The sequence below is a fragment of the Astyanax mexicanus genome, chromosome 17 (genome assembly GCF_023375975.1).
Source record: "Astyanax mexicanus isolate ESR-SI-001 chromosome 17, AstMex3_surface, whole genome shotgun sequence".
NCBI classification, from domain to species: domain Eukaryota; kingdom Metazoa; phylum Chordata; class Actinopteri; order Characiformes; family Acestrorhamphidae; genus Astyanax; species Astyanax mexicanus.
The window spans coordinates 38,751,930-38,773,897 of record NC_064424.1 but is presented as its reverse complement, the minus strand read 5'-3'; the positions used below and the strand labels follow the sequence as shown (position 1 = coordinate 38,773,897).

General features: G+C 40.1%; 1 protein-coding gene across 13 annotated transcripts in view; it reads right to left on the bottom strand.

The window, feature by feature from the left end:
* sptan1 (spectrin alpha, non-erythrocytic 1) overlaps nucleotides 1–20,808 on the bottom strand; it is a 40,316-nt gene extending 19,508 nt beyond the window's left edge. For 10 of the 13 annotated variants that reach the window (XM_049466619.1, XM_049466621.1, XM_049466614.1 and 7 more), the window contains exons 1-20: nucleotides 8,622–8,861; nucleotides 7,033–7,158; nucleotides 6,351–6,491; nucleotides 5,560–5,840; nucleotides 4,925–5,069; nucleotides 4,647–4,801; nucleotides 4,411–4,546; nucleotides 4,190–4,291; nucleotides 3,757–3,894; nucleotides 3,483–3,593; nucleotides 3,300–3,377; nucleotides 3,020–3,175; nucleotides 2,671–2,875; nucleotides 2,366–2,547; nucleotides 2,010–2,253; nucleotides 1,794–1,916; nucleotides 1,478–1,695; nucleotides 1,251–1,343; nucleotides 999–1,133; nucleotides 112–260 (exon numbers count right to left, since the gene is read on the bottom strand). In XM_049466619.1, the coding sequence (XP_049322576.1) occupies nucleotides 112–260; nucleotides 999–1,133; nucleotides 1,251–1,343; nucleotides 1,478–1,695; nucleotides 1,794–1,916; nucleotides 2,010–2,253; nucleotides 2,366–2,547; nucleotides 2,671–2,875; nucleotides 3,020–3,175; nucleotides 3,300–3,377; nucleotides 3,483–3,593; nucleotides 3,757–3,894; nucleotides 4,190–4,291; nucleotides 4,411–4,546; nucleotides 4,647–4,801; nucleotides 4,925–5,069; nucleotides 5,560–5,840; nucleotides 6,351–6,491; nucleotides 7,033–7,158; nucleotides 8,622–8,858 (3,155 nt within the window). In that variant the 5' untranslated portion in view covers nucleotides 8,859–8,861. Of the gene's footprint in view, nucleotides 1–111; nucleotides 261–998; nucleotides 1,134–1,250; nucleotides 1,344–1,477; nucleotides 1,696–1,793; nucleotides 1,917–2,009; nucleotides 2,254–2,365; nucleotides 2,548–2,670; nucleotides 2,876–3,019; nucleotides 3,176–3,299; nucleotides 3,378–3,482; nucleotides 3,594–3,756; nucleotides 3,895–4,189; nucleotides 4,292–4,410; nucleotides 4,547–4,646; nucleotides 4,802–4,924; nucleotides 5,070–5,559; nucleotides 5,841–6,350; nucleotides 6,492–7,032; nucleotides 7,159–8,621; nucleotides 8,862–13,452; nucleotides 13,591–16,642; nucleotides 16,767–20,661 lie in introns of those variants that run through there. The other 3 variants (XM_007233910.4, XM_022676473.2, XM_007233911.4) reach the window with 3 other exon arrangements.
* Nucleotides 20,809–21,968: the final 1,160 nt, after the last annotated feature.

The following is a 21,968-nucleotide window of genomic DNA, read 5'->3' as shown; positions in this document are numbered from 1 at the left end:
TTTTATGTCAAAGATTTTAATAATAATAAAAGCTGATCATTACTGATGTAGCACACTAAACAATAATACAAAACAAATCCTGAACACAAATAAACTGAGGGTGTCGCTTACTGGTTCTCAATCTGCTCCTGGCGGAGACCAATGCTGCCCTGTTCATCCAGAAGGTTCTCACGGGAGGACGACTGTGTTGGATCCAGTTTCTTAACGTAGGCTGCTGGCACAAAGCCCTGCCTGTCATTCACCTCCACCTTCCACCAGTCCTGAGGAGGAATTGGGAAATTTTGCACACGTTTACTGAGTGTTACTGAGGCTAATCAATTCTGCAGCTCTTACTGCATTTCATGTGAACGCTAATGTCTGAATTTCCAAATTCTAAGAAGGAAATTTCAACAAAAACACGCCAACAAGCTGGGAGAGCCTCACTAACCCAAAATCTGAATCCAAGATGGCTGCAATGTACATCAACAGTGTTAAAATCAGTAGTATTAGACAGTTCATTAGCACTTCTAGCTATTTGTGTCACTAAACCTGTCATATGCAGAACCTTGTCTAGTTTCTGTGGTTATATGGTTATATAATGTATTATCGCTAACAGTGCTAACCTGGGACGATAAAGCACTAGCCAAACACTGTCAAAACAGTTTGGTAAACCTTAGTTTTTGAACTTTTAGTTTTGAAATAGAATACAGTACTTTACAAAGCTGTCATCTAAGTAAGATGTGTGTACTTTAGAGAATCTAAAATATAAAACATATTCTGGTTTGATTATAGGTTTTTTGTTCACAAAATAATTCCATATGTTTTTCTTCATAGTTTGAATCACTTTAGTATTAATATAAACTGCAGACCATTTTAACATAATGAAAAAACACTGAATTTTATGTTATTTTAATTAATGTTCAAATTGAATGAGACCTTATCCTCAGGCTCTGGCATTTGACTTAACAGGAAAATGAAATGCAGCATCAAGTCTTTTGTTTAAAGATCAGAAGAGGTACCTTGTTAGTGCTGTTGAGCAGTGTGAGGATGTCTCCCTTCTTCATGGTGACCTCACGAGGACTCTTCTCCTGGTAGTCATAAAGAGCCAGCACCAGCTCCTTACCGGTCTCATCGTCAGTGGGGGCCACTTGTTGCTGTTGGATAAAACAGTGAGAGCAGGAGGTTCAGTAAGACTAAACTCCTTTAATATTCCTTCTTCTAGGGTCTGTTTGATTTTGTGAAGTTCTGCTGAAAAGAAAAGGAGGACTCACCCTGCATGCCTGAGCCTGCTCCTTCAGGGCATGTATGCTGCTGCCATAGGCACTCAGATCAGACATCAGCGCCTCGTGTTTCTTCAGCAGGGCCTGAGGAGGAGTAATACTCTGGATGAGCATACAGACTCACAGACTTCCTTTCAAAAGGAAGGATGATCTCAAACCTCCCTTAAACATGTTTGTAGGTAAATATGAATCTATTCAACACTGGAATCTACACTCACCTCAGCAGAGTCCTCATCCTTTCCATAGTCAGGGCTGCCTACAATTGGCTCCTTCTCCCTCATCCAGGACTCAGCCTCGTTGGCATCTGCAAAGTACTGCTGGGCCTGCAAGGAGTCCTCCAGGTCCTGCCTGCGCTGGGTTGCCTTTCCCTTCAGAGTATCCCAGCGATTGTTCAGCTCTCCCAGTTTAGCCTTCACATCCTCACCAGCAAAGTGGCCTGCAAGAGAGAGACCCAAACAGATACATTTGGATTTAAAGGTGATTTTACAGTAGCAGTAAGCAAGCATTTATTTCAGAGCAAAGAGCAGCACATACCCTCCTCCACCATGGCCTCGCCTTTCTGAGTTACAGCCTTGATGCGGGGCTCATGACCAGAGATCTCAGCCTGCAAAGCCTGGTGTTTCTTCAGCAGGTTCTGTACCCCAATCAGGTCTTTACCTAAGAGATTGACAAAGAGAGTTTATGAACTACAGCTGTTAGCTGCTTGTGGTCTGGTTAAAGCTTCTGTTTGAACCTGAATGAATCACTGACCCCTGTTAGTGGAGGCAGCAATAGGTTCCTTCTCTCTGATCCAGGTCTCTTCATCCTCCACATCGCGGAAGAGCTGCTGCAGCCGCAGAGAGTCGCACAGCTTCTGCTTGCGTGCGGCCATAGGCTCCTTCAAAGCTTCATAGCGTGCCACCAGAGCCTCCTGTTTCTTCCGGATGTTATCAGCATCGAAGTGGCCAGCCTCTTGGAACTGCCTGGCCTGGATGGTAATGCCGTCAATACGGTCCTGTTGATAACACAAAAATAGCAGATTCAGACGCCAGGCACACCTACTTTAATTCAACATTTAATTTGGGCAGAGCTGTCAGGCTTACTCGATTTTACTAATCAATCTTTACCTGATGGGCAGCTACATCAGCCTCCAGCAAAGCATGCTTCTTCTGCAAGTTCTGAACACTGGTCAGGTCTTTGCCATAGTCATCAGATGCCAGATGGCCTTCCACTTCGTAGAGCCACAGCTCAATATCCTCTACATTACGGTTAAACTGCTGCTGCTGGTTGGCTTCACGCAGCTTAATTCCTGATGGCACAACACATCTTTAAGATCAAGATCAAGATAATATAATACAAATAACAACTAATAACAAATATCTGCATAAAACAGGAATGTAAAATGCTCAGCCTGATCAGTTCAGCTCATTACCTTTGAGCTCAGTAGCTTCCAGAAGTTTCTTCCATTGGGAGCTGACCTCATCCATGCGTGTAGCCACCTCACCAGAAGCGTAATGCTTTCCATCAATCAGCTCCTGGCCAGACTTCTGCAGTGCATCAATGCGGCTCTGGTTGGCAGAAAGCTCTGCCTCAAAGGCCTGGTGTTTCTGTACTTTACCCTGCAGGTTAGAGGGATCCTGTGTACACAGATAAATAACTGTTAGTGTGATAAATAACTGTTAGATCAAGCATTAAAAAAACAAAAAGAAAATAAGTGACATGCTTAATTAAATATAAGTAAATATACAGTATATAATATAGCCAAGCAAAAGGGAATGCACCTTGTAGGCTTCATCAGTGGCGGTCTTCATCTTCTCGTTGATCCAGCTCTTAAGCTCGTCAGAATCACGGAAGAACTGCTGCAGGTGGAAGGAGTCCTCTAGGGCAGCACGGCGGGACTGAGCGCGCTCATGAAGAGCGTTGCGTCTGCTCAGCAACTGAAACACACACATTCAGTATATTCACAATATATCCCCAATGACTCAGCACTACTCAGCATACAGGGTCAGAGAAACGCCAACTGTGTACAATTGGGGAACATTTTGGGATAAAACTGCTTACTGCGTCTCTGCGGGTGGCAACATCTTCCTTGGCATAGTGGTTGTTCTGGATCAGCTTGGTAGCAAATTCATCCAGGGCCTAAATATTCCAGTAAAAGTAGTGTTATCAAATATTTTAAGATGTAAAAGAAAGATGTTTTATATCAAAGTTATAGAAGGAAAGGAGAGATGTGAGAGTTCTTACAGTTATCTTCTCCTCCTGGGCACTAAGGGATTTCTCAAAGTCTTCATGCTTCTTCAGCAAGGCCTCTACGCTGTCCAAAGAGTCGCCTAGGTCCTCGTTGAGAAGGAAGGCCTAAAGGAAACAAAAAAAGTCAAATTACCTCAATCATTTACATTTCTCTTACATATAACCTGGCAACATGGTTAACGAGACTCTTATATACGGTATATAACCACATTTAATTCATTTGTCTGTTGACAGTCAGGCTTAAAGAGCACAGTAAGGTAAAACACACCTCCTGCTTGCTCATCCAGTTGTCAACCTGCTCAGTGTCCCTATAAAAGAGCTGCAGGTCCATGCACTGCTCATACTGCTGTCTTCGAAGCTCCCACAGCTCCAACAGAGACTCCTTCTCCTCAGTAAGAATACCCAGCTGCACACAAACAAACATGTTAGCAATGAAAATGTGCGGTCCTCCTCATGTGAGATATCATTGTTAATTTGGGCTGCACAATGCATTGTTTCAGCATTATCGCTTTAGTGTGCACAATGCTATGTAAGGCTAGTTATATCAAACACATCATGTCACAATTTGACTGATACAATAGGAACCGATACCTCTCACAGTTAAAATATTCCATGATGCCTCTATCAGAGGTAGATTATATCTCCCCAATATAGTATACACTATTGTGCAGCCCTACTCACAGGTAAGGTTTTTGTCCTACCTTCTCCTTGACCTCCTCTGAGGCGTAGTGTCCGGTGTTCAGGAGAGCCTGTCCAGCCTCATCTGTGGCTTTGAAGCTGTCTTCGTGGGCATCAATCTCACCCTATAAAAAAAAAAACTTTTGGTATAGGCTCCTTTCACTTTGGAGATATAAGGATACAAGGCAGTAGCGTTAAAATTAGAATCTCTTAAAAAGAGGTAGGTTAGAGAGTGTAGGTTAACCTTGTGTTCCTGGTGACGGTCAAGCAGGGCTTCAGCCCCAGCCACATCGTTGGCCAGCTCATCAGCATTAATCAGAGCCTTCATCTCAGTAACCCAGCTGGTAAGGTCCCTGAAATCTGCAGTGAAGCGCTGCAGTCTGGGGGATAATGCACAGTCACAGTAAACACAGATCATTTGCTTTCAGCTTTAGATAAATGTGGAGGAATCGTAAGTCTTGGGTAAAACCAAATGCATACCTGTAAGAGTCGTTGAGGTGGGCGTGGCGTTCAGCAGCCAGCGTGCGGATCTGCTCCCAGTTGGTGATGAGCTCATCTCTCTTCAGGTGGATCTGAGAGGCATTCTGGGGGTGGGTTTGCTGCAGACGCTCTGCCTCTCCACCCAAAGTGTTTACCTGAGCACACAGAAGGAGCAGAACTTGCTTTAGATAAGAAAATAACACAGATGTGTACTGTTTAAAATGTGATAAACCATGTAAGCAACACTGCCGGAGGTTTTAATGAGTTTGGAGACTGACCTTGTCTTCCAGGGCTGCAAGGTCTCTCTCAAGCCCCTCATGTTTGCGCAGCAGAGCCTGAACACTGGCCAGGTCACGTCCAAAATCATCTGAGGCCATCAGCTGCTCTTTCTCCTTTATCCAGCTGATCGTTTCATCCACATCTCTACAAACCATGAAGGAAGGTCAGAAACTGACCAATTTAATTCAATATACATTTCTAAAGTCTGCAATAATATGGCTAGATCTGTCACAATATTTTTTGGACAATATTATGTCTGTGAAAGACCATTTCGTGCCACTGACACAATAACACAGTAAAATAATAAAAGTACATTTATACATTACTTTAGTACTTTACACATCAACTTTTAATAATCAAGAATATTCAGACATTGGTGTTAGAATAAAAAAATATATATATTCAAATATAATACAGTCAAAATAACACCTGTTTCATATTAATGTGCTCTAACTGAGCTCCTTACTGATGCCCATATGATATATAATTATTGTAACAAACCTACATATGACTATTAAATGTAACTGCTATTCCACCTAATTATATTCAGCATAATTATTACAAATAAAATATACAATATGATAAATGCGAAAAGCTACAATGAGTCAGGAAATCTTGCCCTACAATGACATACCGGTTGAAGCGCTGCACCTCAGCAGCTCCGAACAGTTTTCCCTGCCTCTGCTGAGCCAAGCCCTTCAGTCTCTGCCAGGCTGCATTAACCTCCTCCTGCTTCTTTAGGATGAGCTCAGCTTCGGGGTGGTTCTCCTGAGTAAGCTTGGCTGCAGCCTGGTTCACCTCATTCACACGCTCCTCATGGGCTGCCAAGTCTGTCTGGAACTCCTCAAACTTCTTCTGCAGAACTTCCACATGTTCCAGGTCCTGCCCCAGCTCCTCAGAGGTGACGATAGCTTCCTGTACAAGACAATGCACACTGTTTAATGTAGGCCTTGTTTTTCTGTTAAACAATAAGTATGAAGCCCAAAATTGTGGATTAGCAATTGGCTAACAACTAATTACCTATGGTTTACCAAGATGGATAAAAAAAAATAAAAATAAAATGATTTAAAATGATGACATGGCAACAGATTACTCAAGACCTTAGTTACTGAGCTCAGAATAACGGCATGTAGCTATCAGCTCAATGCTAGCTAACAGCTAAACCAGTAGGCCTGGAGTGTGTTGGTCCCAAAGTTATCTGTATTACAAGCTGGATTAATCACTGTTTTTTTGAGTACGTCAGCATGTACTTATTGGTTTAATGCAGTCCTAGGATGGGTTCTGAGAGATACTAATATACTGACAATTTGTTTAAAACAATTATATCATTATTATAACATTTACTATCATAATACATTCTCACAAATTATTGCCCAGCCCTATATATACCCATTCTAAAAGTGTGCTACATCTTTGTATTCTGACCTTGTCAGTGATCCAGTCCAGGGCATCTTCACACTCCCGCAGGTACTGCACTAGTTTCTGGGCCTGCAGCAGTCGCACTCCCTTCTCCTTGGTCTTCTGCAGCAGCAGATCCCAGAGACGATGCAGTTCCTCTAAACGAGTCTGAGAATGAACAAAGATATCTGAGAAAATTTGCTGCAACAACAGATTTTTCCTCTAGTGGGCAAAACAGTATACGTTTTCTGAGCATTGGCTGGATAAACAAACATTCTAAAGCCCAAACCACTCAAAACAGTGATGAATAAAACACAAAGTCTAATAGTTCAATTGTAAGACACAAGATTGAAAAGAGTGGAAATTACTGCATGTCTAGCAAAATCCAATAAGTTAAGAAAGTCCAAAGAAGGAAAAAGAAATCAAGAAAAGATCACAGCACCCAAAGCACCTACTTGGATATAATTTCCATAATTGACACTTTTTACAATTGGTCTCTGTGCAGTCCGGTAAGGCGTGAAGGACTGAGTCAAACATTGGATGGTTACATGAGTATCATACATGAGTTTTATATTTGTTTGTATTAAGAAACTTTAATAAATTAAAATGTTTATTAACAAACATAAAATACAGGTATTTGTCCAGTAACATTCCCAGTCACTGATTATGCTAAGACTCATTGATCATGATTTGAGTGAAGGTCTCTTACTCGGATGGTCTCAGATGCAAAGTGGCTCTCAGAGATCATGAGATTGCCAGTCTCGTCCAGCTTGATGATGGCACCAGAGTTGGCCTGTACTTCTGCTTCAAAGGCTTGATGTTTCTGAAGCTTTCCCTGTGAAGACAGACAAACTGGATCAGACCCAGAACACTCCACAAGCAATATTTTCATATTCAAACATAGGGCTGCACCTTATTTTTTATTTGCAAATATTTTACTGATTATTTTTCAAACAAGCTGATCATTTGAGTGACTGATTCATAATTTTTTTAAGAGGCGTTGTGTAAGCGTGCAATCTCAAATAAACTAATTCAACCGTAAGGAAAATACTTAATACTTATTCTCAATATTTTCCTTATATAACAATATTTTTTTTACAAACACATGGTACACACATCAGGGTATTATTCTGCAATCAAAAAAAGATAGCCTGTTTTATGTCTTATATATTAGTATTATATATTTGTACTTACATACTAGACTTCACCATAAAATGTGGTATTGTATAAAATTATCTGTACACTGTCACTGAAGTAAACAAAAAAAAACAGCTGTATATTGTTAGTTTGGCACTATTTTAACACACTATTTACTGTGGTAGTGTGTAGTTTGGGACACTGTTTTCAGTAGGTGCCATCGCTTCAGCCCCATTTCATTTAAAGTAGTAGAACTAATGGTTCCACTTTAAAATAAGACTACCTTTATAAATGGTTTATAAATGGTTTACAATTAGTTTATTAATGGTTACTAATTAGGTTGTAAATGCCTTAAAAAGCATTAATAATCCGTTTTAACACATATGTACAAAGGGCAACAATGACTTGTTGTTTGCCAAATACTGAACCCACAGCCACCTATATCGTTGCCTTTTCTATGTATGTGTTATAACTGATTATTAATGATTTTATGGCATTTACAACCTAATTAGTAACCATTAATAAACTAATTGTAAACCAATTATAAACCCTTTATAAAGGTGGTCTTAATTTAAAGTGGTACCGAACTAGTTTATGCTTTCTTCATTATCTTATGTTTTACGAATAGGTTCAGTGAGAGGACTGAGTAAGAACTCATGATGTGTGTTGTGTAGTAATAAAACCCAAGGCCTTTTACAACAGAGAATGTTCATAAAGCATTTTTTAAATCATGGGAGAAGCAGTTATAGAGCAAAGGTCACTGAGAACTATTGGTGCTGCATTTTGCAATATTTAGCTACTAGTTATGAAGGGTCCTGATAACTTGTTTAGCTGCTCAGGCTGTTTGTAAAAGAGTGTTTTATTAAACAGATTAAAAAATCCTGGGTCTAAAGTGTGACTGGTTAAGTGAGGGAAAACAACATTGTAATATGCCTGACATACGTACACAGTATGACAGTTTACTCACAAACTGAAATTGGTAATAATGCACCCCTTTATAATGCTTATGTTATATTTTTACCTGTAGTTTGACTGTATAAGCACAGTCTCCTGTGAGTAGTGGTAGTATCTGAAGTCACTGTATTTTGCTCACATGTTTCAGTGTGCTCTAATAAGAGTGTTTTAAATATGTACACATGTTCATGTTCCTAAGCCACACACCTGCAGGTTAGTTGGATCCTTGTAGCTCTCGTCTGAGGCGATCTGCAGCTTCTCCTGAATCCACTTCTCCAACTCATCAGCGTCACGGCGGAAGAACTGGAATCGGTAGGAGTCCTCCAGTTTCTGCCTGCGCATGGCCGACAACTCCTTAAAGCGACGGTAGCGGTCAAGGACCTGCTGCCGTCGCTCCTGGATGTCATCGGCCGTCTCCAGGACTTTCACTCCACTGATATCCATTTTCTGAAATACACAAACTGAGCATATTAATTTTATGCATCACTGATGCATCGCTGATAAATTCTGTGTTTCATAAAATGTCTCTAAATACAGTGATTAAAATATTTTTTCCGTATTGCCAAGCTCTATCAGTGCATTATGTACTGTTCATATTGACATGGGAATTATATTGTATATACTGAAATTTAAACATATATTGCGATTATATTATTTGGCCATATTGCTTAGTCCTACTTTACGTTAGATCTAAAAACAAAACATCTTCGGAATGAGTAAAAGAACTTCTGATCAATTCCTGCCGAGACTAGAGAGATGCTGTGCACAACAGCTGAGCACACGAGGGGTCCAGGCGGAAATTCCTCATGCCTCTGAATAAACAGGCACAAAGAGAGTGCTGCCGTCAGCCCCACGTGAGCCAACTCGACACACCACCCCCACCAACACATGCTGCAACCCCCTCCTGATACCTCACCACCACTCCTGCCCAAGGGGCTATTCCATAAACTGAGCTTGGAGACCAATAAGGGTCAGAATATGAATTTATGTGCAGCACAGTTAAACATAATAGGACCACGCCTATATTACAGAGCCGTTACTGGTATTCCAGAGAATGGACCCTCCCAGCACCAGACTGAGTGGACTGCTGGGAATGTGGACCCTTGGAGCCTGTATTTCTGGAGGGACGGGACAGATGTCAGGGTGACTGACAGAATGCTATAAAATTCCCCATGATTACAGAGAGTGTTAACTCATCCAACCTTTAGCAGCTGGTCTTTACAGCCACACAAAAAAAACAGGAAAGTAGCACTGAGCTTTTCGAGGGGTTTACAGACAGGTGAGAACAAATGGTGAGCCATTTCACAGTTTGGTAAGAGCTAGGCCTGTCACGACAATTCATTACCCCACTGTGGGATTACTAAGAATTATAATCTCCTATCATACAATATAATATCAAAGTAAGGCTATTATACTATCTTTTGATAGTTAGGAATTGCATAAAATCTGAAATTCTATGTAAGTAAAGTCAACATACTAACTTAAGTATGGTGTACATGGTCTTGTCATGTCACCCAATAGAAATAACAGGCAATATCGAGGGCAGCAAAAATGACGTCATGTTCATTTACTGAAGTTAATAACATAGTTATCGTGACGGGCGTGTGTGATGGTGCTTAGAACTACAGCCCAGAAAAAAAAAAATCAATATAATAGTTAAATCTGAACCATGGTTAGGTTTCTTTATAGAAACCTTTACTTTTTAAGGATGACTCAGACTTTGGAACCAATCCTAGGAAGCTGAGGCAGGCTATGTCACTCATTATACATTACAAATTAAATTGTTGAATTTCGTGCATGTTCATTTAAACGTCTTCAGTAATGAGCCTGAAGCTGGTGCTGCTGCAAATAATGCCACAACATTAGTATTTTAGAGGCAACCAAGTTAATCAGCTCATTTATTTTCTCCTGAAAAGGCAGCCCACCAAATTAATAACATAATAATATTGGATGACTGTCCACCTACAAACCAACCAACACAAAATACAGGGAGTAGGCAGCCCACATCATTGGGGAAAAAACACAAGACACCTAATGCAAAATGTATTGAGATAAGATCATCAGTGAACCGAAAGAGAACAAGGAGTGAATGGAATCAGAATAGGAAGAGCACAATGTTTCCTCCCAATCACAAGGTCAATGCCCCACAGCATACAGCAACAACAAAAAGAATGGGCAGCCCTGAAGTCAGCCATAGAGATGCTTCTCCAGCACCCATGACCAAAACTGCTGGGCCAAATCAATACAGTCCTTTGTTATACTAGCCAGCAGGGTGGGGGTAGATGTGTGTGTGTGGGGGGGAGGGGGGTTTCGGGAAAGTAGACAAGATGTTAAAATCTACCAACAAAACTTGTTGTCAAAGCAACAAAGTGTGGAACAGAAAGAAAAAAAGAGAGAGAGAGGAAGAAAGAAAGAGAAAAACAAAACACTGCGAACAAGAGAAAAAAAAAAAGAGACTGGAAGACAGGCAGAGATTGGCCAAGTCAGCAGCAAGTATAAATAATGCAACTAGACTCATTTCCAAGGACAGTAGAGGTAAAAAGCAAGAGAGTAAAGGGAGTGGCTGACCATTAAAACCAGGACACATCTAGGAGATAGATATCTCACCACATCACCTGCTAATGTGTAGCTAATGGAGTAGACGGAGAAGTCCAATAGCGGGGGATGCACAGAAGATCTGCCCTACAGCTATCAGAATGAACTGATTTCAAATATACAATAATATAAACAGTAATATAATAATTTTATTTCACAGCAGGATGTGTGGAGTCTTTGCCCGAGGCCAGGCCGGGTCTAGATTTCTCACCACTTTCCTCAGGCCGGGTCGGTCGGGTTAAGAAAATGGTCTGTGATGTCTGTTTTTTAATGCTATTGTTATTTTATATAAATATATTACTATGAAGTGATAATTACAATATAGCAAAGTAACAAAATAAACCGTTCTTAAAAAAAAGTATAAAGAGAATGTTATAATAAGGCAGCTCTGGCCTGCGCAGCGTGCACATGAGATCCTCCACTTGTCTGCATTAAGCACTTGACTTGCAGTTCAAAGATGTGTTGCTGATTTCTGTGTGTTTTTAGATGTAAGCTAAATGCTAAATATTAAAATGATTGTTTAGGAAGCGTTTTATATTCTTAAACCTTGTTATTTATTATATTACATAAGAGGAAAATGATTCAGACTTTATTCTTGTAGCCTAGTTTACCGATGTTTGGGCCTGTGGATCATTGTTTGTATGGTTCGTGTTCTAATCTTGAGTTCTGTTCCTAATAAACATTTTTCTTGAATAAAAAGACTATTCTTTAGTGTTTTAATGTTAATTAACGTCATTCTGAACAGATTTCGCTCATTCAAAATGTTTTTAAAAAGCCCAGTTTTAACACTCTGCTTCTCAAAACAATGTCGGGTTTAAATTGGGCTCAGGTTCATAATGACAGTTTATGGTCACCACACTCAAAGGTTTAAGTTCACTGTGAGTTTTCTTTACGCATTTCAAAAGAGGCGGGAAACATAAGGTTTAAGACGAATTTTTGCTCAAAGTTTAATACAGATACAAAGCCTTCTGTACTCATTTTATTTCATTTCAAACTAATTTTGTGAACAATTGCAGAAAGATTTGAATGGAACGCAGCAGTACCTCCAAACTGATTGGAGCCAGGTGTCCAATAGTTTAGGCAAACCACTGCAATATGCACCTGACTAAGAAGGAACTCGGACAATAAAAGAAACAAATGGAAGAGCATAAAACGGCTTTTAGCCAATTACACTGGTGGCTCTTTGTCTCTATTGTTGTAAGTATATTCTAACGATCTTTTCCACCATCATCATGATCATAAATGGGGTATAACTGGTGAATAAACAGTTTAAACACTTTTTCTGTTTTTGATGTGCAGAGACAACAACAATCAATAGACTGACTAAAATTAACTAGGATAACATACCAGGATAGCCACTAATGTAAGTCTACAACATGCTAATATTGTACTTCTTAAAAAAAAAAACTTTGTTTTATATGTTTACATTACTGATATATAAACAATATATAAAAATTATATATATCAATATCAATATCAATATTATTAGCCAAAATATTTCATCTGCCATTATTTCTCTAATTAACTTACTGCTAGAGTAATCAAATAACATATAATCAAATAAAATAATATTTTAAGTAAGAAATATTTTAGCAGCTCTGTACAAGACACCTCAGGACTTGAACAACTGAATAAACAGCTCAGATAATGTTTTTTTAATAATACTTTCTCAACCTTGCTTATCTCTTTTTAAAATATTGTATACAGCTTTCAATCATTGGTAAATTACTGCCGAGTTATGCATATGATTAATAGTAACAGCTTTATCTACATTGTACTATTCATAAAGAACAACAACTACAACAAAACACCCAGATGCGAGTTATGATCTGAAAAACATGATGAAAAACATTAGTGTGCATTAGTGTGAGACAGATTACTCTTTACTTTTAAACTGACCCACCCTGATCCCGCCCAGATGGGCTGCCTGGCTGGGTCCCCTCCCCCACACGACCCATCCCTTCACACCAGTCCCCAATTCACTGTCAGCTTAAATCAGCCAAGGGATTTAGAGTGGCTTCAACTGGATTCTGCCTGATGGCTCTCAGTGGGGATAGAGAGCCATGTTCAGGAGCAAAATAATGTACAGCTAGCCGACACAGCAGCATCCACCAGGCTTTAAACGCCATTCAGTCATAGGCCTGTAGGGTGCCTAACTGACCAGAACGAGGTGAAATTACATCACAAAAAAAGGAACGATGCTGCATTTTTGACAACTGCTCGATAGAGACCGCACCTCACTGTGAGAGTCAGCTATAACATCAACGAGGTTTCCTCAGACCATTTAAAAATACTCAAATCTGAAACAAGGTATTTTACATAATTATACACACTATTATTTTGTGCAATTCACAGATTATCACTTAGAACTCAACAAAGTGATGTAATGAAGTAATGACTAAAAAAGACACATGGAATTTGGGGGAAAAACATAAAAACTCACCAGAACAAGAGCATAAACCTGCACGAAAGGCGCTAAAGTGCTGCAGCTGTGGTAAAAGATAGAGCCCTCAGTGGTGTGCACAGCAGAGATAACAGCAGCTCGCTCTCTCTCCTACGCATTCGCCCTGTTCCTCCCCTCCCTCCCTCTACTCCAGCATTCTACTGCACTCGTGCCTGCTCTGCCTCAGCCTCATCATTAAGTGCTGAACAGCAAAGCCCTGCACTATTCTCCTCCCTCTCCTGCTCTGTGCATTTACTTGTTTTCGCACAACTCGGCGTCGAGCAGCTGCCCTGATCCCTCCCTCACATTCCAACCACATGATCACACAGGCAAAGTTCACGCTCACACCCTCAGTCCGTTCAGTGGCCAGCTGTAAGTGCAGTTAGCTGGGCCTACTACACCATTACACCGACTACAACTTAGAAACACATTCAAGTTCAACTATGTCTCAACTGACCCACACTGTGTCTCCTCTGCCATTTTTTAGACATGGCACTTATTCCCCATCTGTCCAGATAATCAGGCCTGTCCCATAACATGCTGCTTATTCCCAACCTGTCCTGATAATGAGGCTGTCCTCTCAAAGACATTCTTACCCATCTCACAGAAAGGAGCAGAGATATTTATAAACCCAAGAGTGTGACACAGATTGCTGCAGAAGGATGTTAAGTGGAGCAGAGAGAGGGAGAGCGAATGCGACATCAGTATTAGCAGGGGTAGCGCTTTATTTAGTATATATATATATATATATATATATATATATATATATATAAAACAGAAATATCATAAAGATTTAGAGATGGGACAAAATTTCATCATGCTGATATGTCGTATCATTTACACTTGCGCTATGTTTTCAATGTGTGCCGTTAAATATAGATATTTGACTTTTTTTGCATTTACATATTTTAACGTATTGAAACTTGTGTCTATGTGTTAAAGCAACACAAGTAAGCTAAGATCCGACCTTTTTGGTACACTGTTTCATATTAGTTGTGAAATCCTGTTAAACTGACACCAATCAATCCATAATTCCTGGTATTTGTTTATTTAGCAGTATTGTATCCTCTTCAGTAACACAGACTCTGTAAAGTATCGCAGAGAACTGTGGTGTGATACATCAAGTATTGCAGATTCACCGTATTGTGATGTCATCAATATTACTGGCAACGTAATGTGATATCGCATCGTGAGATGCCCTATGATCCTAAACCACGTTGGCATTAAGGATACACTGATATAACAACTGTGGTACAATACAGATACTGCTAACACAGAGGCTATATGTTAAACATATATAAACATTTATGTTTTAAATTGAGACTAGAACATCCTGGATTGGCATTACAGAGAAATATAGTGCTTATGCCAAGAGGACAATGCACAAAATATTCACAATTGCACTAACAGGGCAGCATGTGGACAACATTCCTTAAAAGTGTCTACTACATCTTCAACTGGAGCAGAAAAAGTTTACCATTCCCAAACAGACTCTCTTCTTTCCATTGTGACTGACCAGCATACTGGTAAACGTGAATGTTCACTCCAAAAATCAACAGTACAGATAGTGAGCTCAATTCATCCCTGTTTGTTTGCTCAACAAGGGTTTTATACAATAGTCTTGATAGAACAAAAGCGTTAGTGTTATAAAGTCTTAGTGTTATAACATATTTTTTTTGTTTTATGTATAAACTCTATAAATTACTGAACAAAAACAAAGTGCCTAAACCTATTTTAGAATAATCAGCTAATTTTGATCTACTGCAATGTTTAAATACAAACTTTCAAACAGAATTCACCAGAAGTCAAATTATGTCATGATTAACAACATGCTCTCTATCCAAGACTGGTGGAACATAAATGATATTAGGCAGATGCTGAGCACCTCTAGTAGATACTGTAGAAAAGGTTTCTCTAGTATTCACCAGCACAACGCAAATGTGCACATTGTGATTAGGAAACCTTTTTCAGCATAACAGCATGCACAGCATACAGCACAGGAACTAGTTGATGCAAAAATACAACACACTCAATAACACACTATATGGCTAGTAATAAGAGAAAGTTCTTTCTGAAAAAGCTTCCCCTCCTACAAGGCCTCCTAACAACGTCATATCACATCCTGCATTCAACAAAACCACCGCTCCCACTGGGAAATCAGCATCAGTGGGAAACAAGCCCAAGTTCTGTTCATAGCCCTTTACGTTTCCATGGAAACACATCTGTTACTGAGGGCCAGGAGACAGAATGGAGCAGGATAGGGGCCTGAGAAATGTCCAGGAAATGGGTGGGCTGTCTCTGAGCTCTCCAGCTGAGTAAAGTCCAACTATACAGAGAGGCGAAACAGACTAAAAAACAAGACAGTGAGGCCATTTTCCAGAGTTTATATTAATTTAGGCTGCCCAGCCATATGATTTCTATTGTGTTTACAGCCACATATCGCTGTGGACAACCTGAAATAATCTTCTGTTAAAGAACTGCACTGAGCATTAGGAAAAAGTACTTCTAAAACGAGCATTGTGGTGCAGCCACCTTTCAGAGTGCATGAATCTGATTTTAGCGAGGACTTTGTGATGCCCTTCGGTTCTAATTTTGTGTTTCTTTGATGCAATGCTGTGTGAATGAGCAGGTGAAATCTAAGTTTGCTGTATATTCATGTTCGCAGTATCTGTTGTATTAGTATCATTCGCAGCTTTGTGGCTGCTTAGGAAACAAGCAAAAACTCCCAGGAAAACCTGCAAGACCACTCTGTTTTTAGAACAGATGGAATATATTTGGTTTTGCAGAAATTTTAAGGACTACTGCTTTAAAAACACAAGCCCTTGGGAAAGGCTGCACATCTATAAGCTTTAGATGACTATACATGACTAAAGATAAGCCCTTACTGGTATAGGTTCTCTGCATGCGATATTCACAGCAACAGTGATCTACACCAATTCAACATAGGTGGAAAAAAATGTTTAAATATTTAACCCACGCAAACTTAGTCCAAAATAGGCTTAGCTGCCATGTTCGGAATTGAAAAGAATCAGCAGATATCTGATGAAACTCATCACTTTTCCTCATACACTGCAAAATCATGCAGAAAACACCCACACATCATGCAACACACAGAAGTCTTAAAAGAAATATCATTAATATGCATGCATTAAATCTCTAAATGTCTATCAAGGAATCCATAGGGACCTACCTAAGATGAAAAAATCTACGACAACTGACCAACCTCAGTCTGTAATTGGTAACTGCGTATAGAAAGGCTTAGCCCAATTTAATTCAAATGAAAGCTGCAGATGAGCCTTAGGAGAGATGACTATGCAGAAGCATCAGAGAAGCACTCCACTCCACAACCGCACGTGTCCCTCCATCTCTCCGGCCATGACTGCAGTGCAGACAGACAGAAGACGCATCGCCGCTGCAGTGGTAAGGCCGTGCCGGGGAGCCAGCCAAGACCCTGCCCTGCCCATGCGATTTCTCAGCAAGAACAGCATCAGCAGGCAGGAATGAGCTTACGCTCGGCTCCTTCCGTCCTGCTGTCAAACATTCCAGAAACTACGCAGCATTCTATAGGTCCCACACCCTCTAACAGAGCCACACCACCACAAACCATACCCAACTAACACACAACACAACACACACACACTTTACCTTAAGTTTGGGTTTAATAAACTTGGACATGGTAACAGGTGCCTGTGTTGGTTACAGGACACAAGATTACATCATTTAATTAGCGAAACTAATTCAAAGATTGTTTAAGACCATGCATCATGTGTTGTGATGTTGGGAAAGCTTTACAGATCAGACAAAGACCAAATCCAGTTTAACCTAATGAATATAACCTTGAGTCTACAACAGTTTTGCTGGAGAATGTGATTCAGCAACTGTATTTATTTAGCCATTACTCATTAAGTTTCATTAATATTTGATTAAGCATTTTTCAAAGCTCTGTAGAGCTTGCCCAGCATTGCAATATTTGATACAAAATAACCCATTTACTATTACCCAAATACAAATTACCAACTGAGTTCACACAGTTAAACAAACTCCAAAACGAAGATGAAGTTAGTCCATACGCTTATGTGAATCACGTGGGATTGCTGATAAAAGACAAAAGCACACTTAGCCGCTCAGACACTGACCGTGGAAATGCAGAAATGAAACAGATCAGGGAGTCCCCTGATTAAGGAACACACCTGGTTGATGGATTGGGTTACAGCAGGAGGTCACATGAAACCAAAGTGGACCTACATGATGGCACTTTAATACAATCTATTCATTTCCTACACCGCCCAATATCCCAAGTCCAGAAAGTCTGGCGATTACAATGTCTGCATATTCATAATAATTAAACTTCTTGAATGTAACTGGATTATTATTTTTTTTATCATTATATTTTCACTATATCAGTGTCATAACATGATGGTGTTAGTATGACAATACTACTGTTTATTGCAATAATTTGTGGGAGAGTACATCACCTTAAAAATAAATCATGATGAAAGGCTTAGGTGCTACAAAGTGTTTTTGAGCAATGTCATAAAAGAACCACTTTAGTTCAATAAACAGGTTTACATTAAAATAATTTGCACACACACAAACTTCAATTTAAAAACAAAATCTGTAACAAAATGTTTTTTTTGTGGCACTGCTCAAAGAACCGTTCCCATTAATTGTTAAAATGTGTACTAAAAAAATCTGTCATGGATACTAAAACTTTTTTGTTTACAACCATTTCACCTGAGCAGAAAGGCAGAAAGAGTTTTTTTTGCATGGATATTATGGGTGTAGACTTGAGTCAGCTACAATGCACAGCTGTGCAAGAGGAAGCAGCTTGATCCCAAGGGCCCCTGAGAAGGACCCCAAGTTCCAGTGCTTTAGCTTTTGGGACCACACCCATTGGAGGAGAGGTTTAAAGTCGGTGTGCATTACATCAGCTCCAGAGGAAAAGGAAAAGGGAGGAGAGCATTCCTTACTGGACGTCCTTCCTCTATCAGACACTGGTCTGGGTAGGTGGCTGATATCATTGCTAAATACCTAAATAACACATGAACAACAGACTGCATAGGTGTAACAGAATATAATATCCAAGGCTCTCTTACCAAAATAGGCCCAAAATGTGAATAGCAACTGCAATTCAGAGCGTCTGAAGAAACTAAAGCTCACACACTGACTGTAAATGTCACCTCATTCATGTCCTCTGAGGAGAAACAAACCACTTGTGGGTTTTAGTGTGTTTTTTTTATGTACAGATCACAAGCCATGCATGCTAATTAGGGCCAAGCACAAAAACATTCCACTATTTCTTTCATTCATTTGAAGCAGCTCTGCAGCCGATCAACTGCTCTGTGGGCATGTCATGGTGATAGTGAATGACACAGCAGAGCTGAGATCATGTATATCTGAGGATTTAATTTCAGTCTTACCCTCCCCAAAAAACAACAACAAAAAACAACACCAAAAAATGGTTCACTTAGTAGCTGAACAGTTCCCCATCATTATAAAGGCACTAAGTCTGAATGGAATTAGAGGAATTCTGGTAGGGAACGCAGCTGCTGACACCCAGTCAGGGTAGGCATAAGAAGGCAAACATTTAACCTGATCTACACCTACTAATGCATTTTTAAAACCAGAGTGACTCTTTAGGTCCTTTATAATAATTCCACAATACTTAATGGGTGCAAACATCCAGTTCTATTTGTTTTTACAGGAATTGTTTGTTTGTTAAAGGCAAATACTGGCAATGCATCCATTCATTAATATCCACCCTTTAGACACTGACTACAGAACTCATATACAACTAGATTGCAGTTCCTACAGAAACTGCGAGTGTGATTGCAGAGAATTATACATGTTAACATAAATCTAGCTCACTGAATGTTTACAATGTACAGAGACTTTACCTGCTGTACTGCTTACACTGGACTGTATAGTTACACTATACTACACATTGTATAAATATAAACTATAAAAACAGGTGTTTTATAGTTATACATGTATTTTACTTGTGTTTACACCGTATATTATTATTAATCATATTTATTTTTTTTACTAGCTATCTTCGCCATGTCTGTACACTGTGCTAATGCATTTTGTGAAATTCTTTTTGAGATTAATTAATGCCCATTTAATGATATTCAGACGTTACTCTCGATGTGATATTTGAAATATCCAGCCTAGAGTTGTATTAATATTTTATACACACTGTAATTTAATGGAAAGCCTCGATGAATGTGGTTGTTTTCAGGTCGCTTATCTAAATTCATTGAGAGAGGAGAGCTGGGCGGCTCCTCGAACATAGCTGTTTGTCACTGCAGACGAAAAAGATCGATTTGAACGTTTATATAGACCTGCAGACACAGTGAAGGACTAGAGAGCTACGTTTTACAGCTCGTTCATTCTTCCTCTGTATGAATTTTGCTGGACAGTAGTGTATTTTACGATGATTAGGAGATCGACAACCGAGCTAACCTAGTTAACCTACAGCTGTTGCAGCTAAACCGCCACCCGGGTGGCTACAGCGCTAACGAGTAAAACTCCATCCCAGGGTTTTGTAGCAACTGCCTGGGCGGCTCTGCTGCAGCTTAGCTAAACAAAGAGCCGCCCAGGCAAAACCCTGGGATGGATTTTTATTTTCTGGACCTGGGTTACCCACCTCTACACAGCTATAGCACAGCTAGTCTGCTTTGCAGACGGTGAAAGACGGTAAAATACGTTGATTTCGTTCATGAAAATACTGTTATTGTCAATAGTTTATGAAATACTTCACTAGCTAATATTGAACGGGCTAAACGGTTAGCTAAAATGGCGTAACGTTCAGCTATAGCTACCTACAACCTAAATTAGGTTAGTATTATGTGTTCTGGGCAAAACTGCAAAAACATACGGAGCATTAACTAGCTAACCTTGCTAACGCTCGCCTCGAAATAACAATGCTTAACTGCTATATTCGGTTAGCTAATTAAATAGCGCTAATAAATAACGTTATTAACTATGCAAAAAAGTACAATAAGCTGCAGACTCCGAACTGAAGGTGAGTGTAAGCTGGTGAATGGTGAGCGGTGACCGGGCCCCTCGGCGTTGCTAATGCCGTAAACTGTACCAACCGTAATTATGATTTAGCTCTGCAGAAACGCTTAAACACACACAGCTGCTGCTGTGTTAAACCGCTCTATATCTATACAGGTCCCCTCGGGCGGCGGCAGAGCTTCTTACCTCGCTGAGTTAAAGGTGTAAGGATCTGCTGGACCGGGTCAGGGCAGGGTGCAGCCTACGCTCGTACTGTAATCGCGATCTCGCTCTATGACTGAAACCAGCGAGGCCTTCAGAGGCGATGACGTCTGGCGCCGCAGCAACTCGCCGAGCGGTTCCGAGCGCTGCCGATAAATGCCGAGTCTCCGCTGCCAGAGAGCAGATTACGGTGCACTCAGGGTGAATGACGAAAAATGACAAAAAAAATGCACATATACGGGTCCTTCTCAAAAAATTAGCATATTGTGATAAAGTTCATTATTTTCTGTAATGACTTTCATATATTTTAGATTCATTACACACAACTGAAGTAGTTGAAGCCTTTTATTGTTTTAATATAGATGCTTTTGGCAAAAAAGTAAAGAAAAAACAAAAATCCCAAAAAATAGCACATTTCATCCGACCAATAAAAGAAAAGTGTTTTTAATACAAAAAAAGTCAACCTTCAAATAATTATGTTCAGTTATGAACTCAATACTTGGTCAGGAATCCTTTTGCAGAAATGACTGCTTCAATGCGGCGTGGCATGGAGGCAATCAGCCTGTGGCACTGCTGAGGTGTTATAGAGGCCCAGGATGCTTCAATAGGGGCCTTAAGCTCATCCAGAGTGTTGGGTCTTGCGTCTCTCAACTTTCTCTTCACAATATCCCACAGATTTTCTATGGGGTTCAGGTCAGGAGAGTTGGCAGGCCAATTGAGCAGAGTAATACCATGATCAGTAAACCATTTACCAGTGGTTTTGGCATTGTGAGCAGGTGCTAGGGCTGAACGATTAATTGCATTTGCATCTCGCGATATTTTAAAACGCGATTCTCTAACCGCACTGGCTGCGATTTGACTGGTCACGTGACTTGAGAGCGAGCCAAGCCGAGGACGAGCGGAGCATACCCGAGGACGAGCGGAGCATACCCGAGCAGAAGGCAGGGAGGTGGAGAAGTGAAGTCAACACAGCGCACTTTAGGGCGTTTTCACACCAGCACTATTTGGTCCGGTTAAAACGAACTCTGGAACTTTAGTGCGGTTCGATTGAGCAGGTGTAAAAACAGTAATCGCACTCCTACGGTGGCCCTGAAGTGCAAAACAAATTAACATGTCAGAAAACAAAATTACAAAAACTAAAACACATTTACAAAACTTAAAACAAATTTACAAGACGCAAAACACTTTTCCCAGCACTGAAACACTTTTACAAATGCTGAAACACTTTTACCAGCACTAAAACACTTTTACAAACGCTGAAACACTTTTACAAACGCTAAAACACTTTTACA